General features: G+C 39.7%; 1 protein-coding gene across 1 annotated transcript in view; it reads right to left on the bottom strand.

Moving 5' to 3' along the window:
* Positions 1-1,303: 1,303 nt before the first annotated feature.
* The window catches only part of GABBR2 (gamma-aminobutyric acid type B receptor subunit 2), an 871,636-nt gene continuing 862,322 nt past the window's right edge, over positions 1,304-10,617 (bottom strand). The window contains exons 16-18 of the mRNA XM_044678625.1: positions 8,282-8,411; positions 3,735-3,852; positions 1,304-1,516 (exon numbers count right to left, since the gene is read on the bottom strand). Of these exons, the coding sequence (XP_044534560.1) occupies positions 1,351-1,516; positions 3,735-3,852; positions 8,282-8,411 (414 nt within the window). The 3' untranslated portion in view covers positions 1,304-1,350. The remainder of the gene's footprint in view (positions 1,517-3,734; positions 3,853-8,281; positions 8,412-10,617) is intronic.

Here is a 10,617-nt window from a genome sequence, read left to right as displayed (position 1 = left end):
CCTTCCTTCCTTCCTTCCTTCCTTCCTTCCTTCCTTCCTTCCTTCCTTCCTTCCTTCCTTCCTTCTCTTTCTTCTTTGTTTCTTTCCTTCCTCTTTTTCTCTCTTCCATTCTTTCTTCCCTTCCTCCACCCTTCCTTCTTTCCTTCCTACTGTCCTTCCTCCCTTTGTTATTTTTATTTTTCTGATCAGAACAGATATTCTATGAGTAAGCTTGGCTTCTAGCCCAGGGTTACCAGGTTATACTGATAGTAACATAAGTGCACAGCCAACGCAGTGAAAGACAGACTCTCGGTGAAAGTAGCAGAATTTACCTGCAAGGTGGTTGTGTGCCCCAGATCCCCAGAGTGATGTGAAATTAGGTGTTATTGTGCTAAGATGTGGCATCTATCAAACAGTAACAAATGTGTCATCAAGTGGCATTGTCTTTATCACCCAAGGTCCCCCAGCTTTTTGACTGATGAGCCCTCAGCACCCTTTGGCTACTTCTGCATATACAGGTGGATTTTTGCTTATTTTTAACATTCCCCCAATAGATGCAGACCCTTTTGTCAAAATGAAGTCTCCAATAGATAGCAATGGGACCTGGCCATTGCTACATGTTCCCCCTCTGAGGTCCAATCAGTGAAGAGCCTAGGCTGAAAGGGAGCTGGTGATGGATGGGCCACTCGGGGCTGAGAGCAGCGCTGCTTCTCCCTGGAAGAACAGGTTTCAGTGACAAGGATCCCTGAACAATGAATAATGGTGAGTTTTAAGAGACCATTTCCCCCAGAGCCTGGGACTCCTTTGTCAACTGAAACCAGCCTCCACTGACCAGAAAGCAGAATGGTTTCAACAGTTTGATACTGCTCTTGTCATAGGCAGTATCTGCAGTTCAATAAATACCAAGGAGGTTTTTGATCTTCTTTTCCTTGTGATGGGAATTGGGCAGATGCTTCCACCTGTTTAGCAGCCTTGAAATGCTCAGTGACTTTAAAGGAGTTTTTCTATTGTCCCTATTCTAGCAGATATATTTCGTTTTTTGTTTTTTTCTTTCTTTTTTTTTTTCTTTTTTTCCCTTTTTTTTTTTTGCAAGATTCAAATTTCCCAGCTCCTTGTTGGTGGAAATTCGGGAAGAGATAATTTCCATTGATCTTCGTTGTGAAGAAATAAAAATTCCATGCCTAAGGCTACAGGGCAGACTCAAGGCAGCTTACTCTCCCCTCCACCTGAGTTACGCATGAGGATAGCCTCTGCATCCAGCTTCTCAGGGGTAAGAGCGGATAGTCTCCTTTGAGTAGACTTCTATGTTCGATGTGTCGTCTGGTCCTTGAGTCATTAACCCACAGTTTAGGAAGCACTGATTTTCCACACTTACAGGCCCGAGACCATGACTCGGAAAGGTGGCTGCACATGTCTGTGCCGAGGACTGGCAGTGGGGCTCACGCATGGACTGGCACAACTGGCATCCACGCCTCCTATCGATGGTAAGTAGGCATGGTGGAGAATGGGAAGTTGTAAGGACAGCCGGCGTTGTATGCTGCAGAGAGAGGGAAAGAGAGGTCAGATCCTCTGGAATGGGAGTCTAGCCTTGCCTTCACCTGTTGCTACAACCACTTGGGAAGCTGCTCTGCTCGGGTTCATGGCCCAAGCTGGCTCACTCTTGTCTGCCACCATCCGATGTGTATGAATAGGATTGGCTCCCCAAAACTCTAAATTCCAGCATCCCACTTCCCTTCTCATGTTATGTCCTTATGTTTTGGAAATAAAATTTGTGTGTGACTCCACCCCGCTCTCTTTTTGCACAAATGCGGCTGGGAAAAGTTTTTACTCAGGTTTTTACTTTTGTTCTTTTTATTTCTTTTACTTCAAGTAATTGAAATAAATCTTAACTAATTAATTAATTAATCTTATATTAATAAATTATTACACATCTTATAAAATATAATACTTGGAGTTATTGGATCTTAATTTAAATCTTACAGATGGGATTGCTAGAATTAGAGGTTTTAGACAGCAAGCTGCTCATCTAGGACCAGTGGTCCTAAGCCTGTCATACCATGGTGTGGACCTATTCCTCTTCTGGATGGCCCATTGTCACCTACCCCCAAGACAAGATGGAACCTTTATGTAAAAGCCCTAAGCCATTTTCTCACAACTGGATGTGTTGGGCAAGTCACAACTAATGGGTCTGTTCCTTCGTCTATAAAATGAGTGAGTTAGGATAGAATAGAATACATGAGTTAGAACAGATTGCAGCAGGGCTGGGCTGGTAAATGTGATATTTGTGGGAAACATGCCTATAGGACACACTTTTTATTTAGTTGGCATTATGAATATTTCTACCTTCACTTAAAAATCTTAATAATCAACAGAACAATAAATCAAACCCTGATTTTAACTTTTGCCAATTTCCTAGATAAAAATGCTCATACTGACTGGAATGAACTCCAGGAATTGATGCAGAATGAAAGGAGCAGAACCAGGAGAACATTGTACACAGAGACTGATACACTGTGGTAAAATTAAACATAACGGACTTCTCTACTAGCAGCAATGCAATGATCCAGAGCAAGGCTGAGGGACTTATGAGAAAGAAAACTAGCCACATTCAGAGGAAGAACTGTGGGAGGAGAAACAGAGAAGAAAAACAACTGCTCGAACACATGGGCTGATGTGGATATTATTGGGGATGTAGACACTAAACAATAACTCTAGTCCAACTATCAATAATATGGAATTAGGTCTTCATCAATGATACATGTAAAACCCAGTGGAATTGTGCATTGGAGGTTAGGGGGGGCTTGGGGGAGAGGGAAAGAACATGAAATATGTAACTAGGAGAAAATATTCAAAATAAAAATTAAAAACAAAACCCAAAAAACTAGCAAATCACAATTATACTCTTAGTTCGCCTAATTATTGTCCTATTAATAAACAGCTTCTTGCCTTATAAAAATAATGCTCACACTGAAAATTTAAGAGTTAGCTCACCCAAGCTTCCTCCCTGCCTCTAAGGTCCTTTCTAGCTATTCTGTGTCCTGTGACCTTATGCTTATATTTATAATATATTAATAGGCATGTATTATATTTTATAAGATAACATAGAAATACATTTATTATTATATTTGTAATATAATAAAAGAAAATATTCTATTTGTAATAGAATATATTATATTCAAAATATATTATTATTACGTGTATATTTATATTTAAAGACTATATCTCCTTAACTGACCTAGACTGGAAGTGCATCACCTTGTGGTCAGTTATGTAAACTTTGATTTGCTCTCTTTTTCTGACTTGGCCTGATTCACTGAGCAGCTGTGACTCAGTGGATCAGAGCTCTGGGGCTGGAGTTAGGAAGATCTGAGTTCAAATCCAGTCTCAGACACTTCCTAACTGTGCCAAGTCACTCAGCCTCTGATTTCCTGACAAAAAGATCTGCTGGAAGGAAAGGATGCAGAGAGAAAAATGGAGAATTGGGTTTGCTGGATGCATCTAAGTCAGTAAATGAGCATTTATTAAGGATTTACTATGTGTTAGTAACTGTGCATATGTCTCAAAGGGTATGACAAGTGCAAAAAAACAAACTGGGAATATAGCATAGAAATGGGTCCTGTCCTGACATTGTGTGTGGATCAGGGGTCCTATGGAATCAGGGGCTGCCACTCATCTCCATTATGCCGGGAAGTCTTCTAATACAAAGGCCTGGCTGTTACTCTGACATCTCTAGGGTTTAACTGGAAACTACTCACTGTTCTGGGGAGTTGATATCTTCTCTAGGATCTTGGCTTGTTCGTGAGGGCTCCGTTGTGTTCCACTGTAACTGGGTATTTTGATCAAGGTGATTTTTTAAAATAGCCTTTTCACCATCTGAATGCAAAACAAACAAACAAAGAAACACAATGCCACTCTTTTCATTCAATTCTTTTTTCTACTTAGAATGCAATATTTAAAAAATTATTTCTTCTGCCAATTACATGTAAAAACAATTTTTAACATTCATTTTTGTCCATTATATGTTATATATATATATTATTAATAGAATTTTACAAGTGTCTCAGCTTCTCCCTTTCCTCCCTGCATCATAGAAGGCATTACTTGGGAGACAGATATGTATATATAAATTATGTCTTTCATGTTTTCATTTTTTAGTTCATTCTCTGGAGAAAATCTGGATATAAATACTGACAATTTATTTTCAAATATTAGATCTATAGTTTTGTTCTTTTGGTTCTACTTATTTCACTATTCATTATCCCATGTAATTCTTTCCAAGTTTTTTAAAATTAGTTTGCTCATTGTTTTTTATGACATATCAGTATTCCATCACAATCATATACCACAATTAGTTTAGCCAGACCCCAGTTGATGGGCATCTTCAATTTCCAATTCTTTGCTGCCACAAAGAGAGCTGCTATAAATATTCTGGAACATATAGGTTCTTTTCCTTTTTCTCTGATCTCCTTGGGAAACAGACTCAACAATGGCGTTGCTGGGTCTAAGAGTTTATACGTGTTTTTTTTTTTTTTTTTAACTCTCTGGGTATAATTCCAAATTGGTCTCCAAAATGGTTGGCTCAGTTCATAGTTCCACTAGCAGTGTATTAGTGTCCCCATTTTTCCACAACCCTCCAACATTTGTTATTTTGCCCTTTGGCCATTTTAGCCTATTTTATGGGTGTCTCAGAATTGTTTTGGTTTCTATTTCTTTAATCAGTAGTAATGAAGAGCATTTTTTTCATATACCTATAAATGATTTTCGTTTCTTCATCTAAAAATTGCCCATCTTTTGCCCATTTATTAATTGAGAGATGACTTTTATTCTTATAAGTTTGACAAAGCTCTCTCTCTTTATTTTAGATATGAGACCTTTACCTGAGAGGCTGTCTATAAAATTCCCCCTCTCAATTTTCTACTTTTCTTCCAATCTTGGCAACATTTATTTTATTTGTAGAGAACCTTTTCAATTTAATGTACTCAAAATTATCCACATCTCAAAATGCTCTCCATCTCTTGTTGACTTTCCTCTCCTATCCATAAATCTGATAGGTTAAATGCTCCCTTAAAATTTTTTTAGTTTCAAATTCTCTACCTCCCTCCCTGAGATGGTAAGCAATATGATATAGATCAGTGATGATGAACCTATGACACACATGCAAAGGATGGCATGTGCTATATGTTGGTGATGTAATATTATTGTGCTGAAAGTAATAAAGAACTGGAGGAATTCCATGTGAACTGGAAAGACCTCCAGGAATTGATGCAGAATGAAAGGAGCAGAACCAGGAGAACATTGTACCCAGAGACTGATACATTATGGCACATTCAAATATAATAGATTTTTTTTTACTAGTAGCAATGCAATGACCCAGGACAATCCAGAGGAACTTAGGAGAAAGAACATTATCCACATCCAGAGAAAGAACTGTGGAACCAGAAATGCATTAGAAAAATACATGATCGATTATGTGGTTCAATAAGGATGTGATTAGGATTTTGACATTAAATGATCACTCTACTGCAAATATGAATAACATGGAAATAGGTTTTGAACAATGATACATGTATATAATCCAGTGGAACTGCTTGTTGACTTTGGAAGGGGGAAAGAGAGAGTGTGAGGGGGATCATGAATCATGTAACCATGGAAAAATATTCTAGATTAAAAAAAAAAAAGATGGCAGGAAGAGTGCTCTCTGTGGGTACATGTGCTGCTTTCCTCCCTCAAGCTCATTACCAGAAAGGCAGAGGGCCTTGGGCGTTGCTGCTGCCTTGCCCCTCTCCACTGAGCCTGATCACATTTTTTTTATATCCTCCATCCCTCCACCCAGCAGCCCAATGGGAGCACTTTCTCCCTCCCCTGTGTGGGGTAAGGGTGGAGTGCAGGGCCAGTTAGGCACTTGGTGGGGACGGGGTGGGGCATGGCATGTGGTCTCTAAAAGGTTCACCATCATTGATATAGATTTTACATGTATAATCATGTAAAATATTTCCCCATATTAGTCATTTTGGGGAAGAGATCTTGAACCAAAAAAATGAAGAAAGAAAGTGAAATATAATATGTTTTGGTCTGTGTTCAGTCTATATCAGTTCTTTCTTTGGAGATGGATTGTATTTTTCGTCATGAGCCTTTGGGATTGTCATGAATCACTGTAGTACTGAGACTAGCTAAGTCATTCACAATTGTTCATCATACAGTATTACTGATACTGTGTCTGATGTTCTTCTGGTTCTGTTCACACTTCACTTTGTATCTTTCCATGTTTTTCAGAATGCAATCTTTAAAAACAGTTGTGTACATCTTTAAAATGAAACAGTCACAAGGGTACCACAAAAAAAGGTTGTTTTAGAGATAGACATTTCCTCAAGTCTGCTGGTATTTGGTGAGTCAGCTTTGGTATTAGGAAGTTGTTGTTGAGTTGTTTCAGTTGTGTCCAACTCTTCATGATCCCATTTGGGGTTTTCTTGGCAGTGGTTTTCCATTTCCTTCTCCAGTTCATCTGACAGAGGAGGAAACTGAGGCCAAAAGGGTTAAGTGACTTGCCTAGGGTCACACAGCTGTAAATGTCTGAGGCCAGATTCATTTGAACTCAAGAAGATGAGTCTTCTGGCCGCCAGACCTGGTACTCTATCCTTTCTGTCACCTCTTCTGACATATTCTGGTTATGTGACCCTGGGCAAGCCACTTAAACTTTTGGTGCTCTAGGAAACCTTTTAATAGTATAAGTAGTACAGTATCATTATCATCATCATCTTTTTCATCAAAACTAGCATTTATATAATTCCTTAAGGTTTGCATAGCACTTTACATATATTATTACATTTGATCCTTACAACTGTCTTGGGAGGGAAGGTGGTGTTGTTATCCCCATTTTATAGATGAGGAACTGAGGCATACAGATGACTTGCTCAGAGAATGTGCCAAACTACATTATTAGAATGAATTTCCTTACCTGGGAGTTCCCTAGGTCAATGAAATCATAAGTTCACTTCCTATCCCCTATAAAACATGTATGACTGATAGTCTTTCAGTGTATATCTAAATCACACTTTCTTGTCAGAAAGCTCTCATTGTGGAATTTCAGCCTATATTTAGGCTTATTCTTTATTCTGATCAATTATGGCATACTTCCTGGTTTTGCAATGTTCTTCATTGTTGAGAACACTCTTTTATTCATTAATAGAGAATTCCCAGTGTGTGTGTGTATATGTATGCGAGTATATGAAAGAGAGAGACAGAGAGAGACAGAGACAGAGAAAGAAAGAGAGACTGAGAGAGAGAGAGAGAGAGAGCAAGAGAGAAGGAAAAAAGAGAGAGACTGGGAGAGAGGAAGAGAGACAGAGAAAGAGAGAGACAGATGAAGAGAGAGACAGAGAGAGAGAAGGGAGAGACAGAGACAGAGAAAAGGATCTCCCCTTTGCCTCCAACCTCTGCTTAGTGGCCTTGACCATTGAACACTCAGGCTGAATAGTTCACCTCACGTAACGGGTGGTGAAGAAACAGAAGGCTCCAAATTACTGCATTTTGTGTTGTGGGACCAAATTACGCCCCCCTCCTTCTCTCTGTCTCTTTTTGTCTCTCTCTGTCTCTTTCTGTCTCCCCCCCCTCTCTCTTTCTCTCCCTTCAATATTCAAGAGAAAATGGAGTCTAGTGAATTTAAGAATTATAAGCTAGAAATAATATGGTCTATATTCACATCAAGATTCTTTTGTCTAAAGACAATTAAAAAAAAAGAAAACATATTATGAATTGTTAATTCTGCTCCTTGAGAGAGAAAAAAGTAAGATGTTTTCATTTAGACAGAAATGAAAATAAAATGTATTTTTAGGAAAGCAAAACCATAAATCTTGAGGAGTTACTTAGGCGTTTTGTCTACATCTCACTTGTCTAAAGCTGTAGTCTCTGTTGATGAGTAAATGGCCCTGAAAGAGAGAGCTCAGAACTACAACTAGCATGGTGTCCATTGGGCTTTGGCTCATAGGCTTTGGCTGATCTGGCTGATAGGGCAGATGAGTTTTCTAGGTAGAGGAAAGATATGCTTCTAGGCTTTTTGCACTGGGCAAAAATGCCTCTGTGGGACAGGCCACTATTCCCTACAGAATTGTTCCTGCAATAGTATTGTCTTCTACTTCAATTTGCCCCTCTTCCCAGTAGACTATCCTTTACATTACCACGAAGTTCCTGGTCCTGGCTTTCCCCAAGGTGTCTAGGTATGATTTGGAGAGGCCAGAGATGAGCCTGGGAAAGAATGGCAACATGGTTATTCTACCATCTGCTGAATAGGTGTCTCCTTCCTTACCAGTGCTTTCAGTGAAATTCCTTATGTTGAGGATGTCATTGAGTTCCTGATAGTGGTTTTGCTTAATGTATGTTGTCTTCTCTGGCGTGTCCTGTAGTTGCATAGTGACCTCTTCTAAGTCTTTGTCCAACTGGAAAACAAGAACATTACATCCAAGTCAACAGGCAGGTAGAACAGGGTCCTCTGCTGTATACTTGTTGTTATAAACAAAAAGGTCCTAGGGAGATACAGATACAGTGGTGTGAATATATCTATGTATTCTCCCTAGTTGTAGATGATGGAGGAACACCAATCCCGATCACCCTTGATAGTTGTTATAATTTCCCTTTTCTCTAACAGTTGCCCAGGGAGAATCCCAAAAAGTTAGGTGAATGGGCTTTGGATCACGTTTGGTATCTGACTGCGTTGACTCCCTCCCCAAGGGTCGTGATATAAAGACCACTCAGGAAGGTACTTGTTAAACACTCTTTATCTATAATCTATAATCATGGAAAGAATAAAGAGGATCAGGAATGGAGATTGGAGACCCTGTCAATCTAATATCTATAACTAGTTGACAATCAGGACTGGAGGCTATTGATCTAGTAGAAGCTAGAGCTTTGTTCTTCACTACCCTGCTGGCTCAGCCTGGCCACAGCCAAGCCAGAGAACAGGGACTGCTGTTGATACAGCTGTGTTGTTGATCTTATTTTCTCAGCTTTCTCACTGTCAGTGTTTGGTGATACACTAGCTCTCACAGTCTTCAGGAACTATTCAGATTCTTCCTACCCTCTTCTTCATAGTCCTCCCAGCCTCCCTTCACCACCCAGAGCCCAAAGACCAAAAGACCAAAGACTTCTTCAAGTGGCTGTCAGGGGAATTTATACTGCCAGGCCAACCAATGCTTGCCCCTGGCTCATGGCATCTGGGAACATTCTATGCCTTCCAACTGCCTCCTCTGTCACGTAAGGTGGCATCCATCATTTCCCAGGATGTGAACATAACATTGTCTAGAAGCAAAGTGGCTCACTATAGGATTGTTTGCTTTCAAGAAGGCGTAGAATTACAGTTGGGGTTCCTGGGTTTGAATTCTGGATTTCCCACGTATTAACTATGTGACATTGGACAAATCCTCTGTGGAAAATTAATATTGAATTGTTATAACTGAACCTTTCTTGAACCTTGGGTTTTGAAGGCTATCTAGCTTCCAAGTAATTTGCTCCTGGGTCTCAAGGTATTTTATTGGGCTGGTGGAGGCCTATTCCTTATTTATCTGTAAATAAGAACTCTCTTAGGTAATGAAGTCATCAAGCTCTAGCCGCCATTTTGGCCTACAGTGACTCAGCCATGTGGTGGAGGAAGAAGGAGGTGTGTTGGCATCCTCCTGAGACCCATCTCTTCCTGTGATGAAGTAATGAGGGAGGAATTGGGGTCTTAAGTCCACCTCCTCATTGGCTATTTACTAATCAGAGATGTCTTGGGATGTTCCAGGGAAGGCCTGAGTGTTGAGATCACACATAAGGCATGTGCCAGAGGAACTTTCTCTTTTTTACCCCAATTGTCCTCAGGCCATTTTATTTTATTTTAAATTTTATTTTTTTACTGACAAAACTAATGAATTTTTATTTTTTTAACCAGGCGGGAAATTAATTAATTAATTAAGAATATTTTTCCGTGGTTCCATGATTCATGTTCTTTCCCTTCCCTCCTCCCCCCCCCATAGATAATGAGTAATTCCACTGGGTTTTATATGTGTCATTGATCAAGACCTATTTCCATATTATTAATATTTGTATTAGGGTGATTGTTTAGAGCAGTGATTCCCAAAGTGGGCGCTACCGCCCCCTGGTGGGTGCTGCAGCGATCTAGGGAGAGCGGTGATGGCCACAGGTGCATTTATCTTTCCTATTAATTGCTATTAAAATAAAATAAAATTAATTTCCAGGGGGCTAAGTAATATTTTTTCTGGAAAGGGGGTGGTAGGCCAAAAAAGTTTGGGAACCACTGGTTTAGAGTCCACATCCCCAATCATATCCCCATCATCCCATGTGATCAAGAAGTTGTTTTTCTTCTGTATTTCTACTCCCACAGTTCTTCCTCTGGATGTGGATAGGGTTCTTTCTCATAAGTCCCTCGGAATTGTCTGGGATCATTGCATTGCTGCTAGTTCAGAAGTCCATTACATGTGATTATGCCATAGTATATCACTCTTTGTGTATATGGTTCTCCTCTCAGGCCATTTTAGATTCTCTTGAGAGGTCAATTAACTTAAAATTAAGAAGTACTGCCTCTTGAGAATTTAATCATGATATTATTTCAATCGCTAGTCCTCTATAAAATGAAGGGGTTGGAGTGGA

Source organism: Gracilinanus agilis, chromosome 1, assembly GCF_016433145.1.
Source record: "Gracilinanus agilis isolate LMUSP501 chromosome 1, AgileGrace, whole genome shotgun sequence".
Taxonomy (NCBI): domain Eukaryota; kingdom Metazoa; phylum Chordata; class Mammalia; order Didelphimorphia; family Didelphidae; genus Gracilinanus; species Gracilinanus agilis.
The sequence above is the reverse complement of the archived record's forward strand: the minus strand, read 5'-3'. Positions and strand labels throughout refer to the sequence as shown.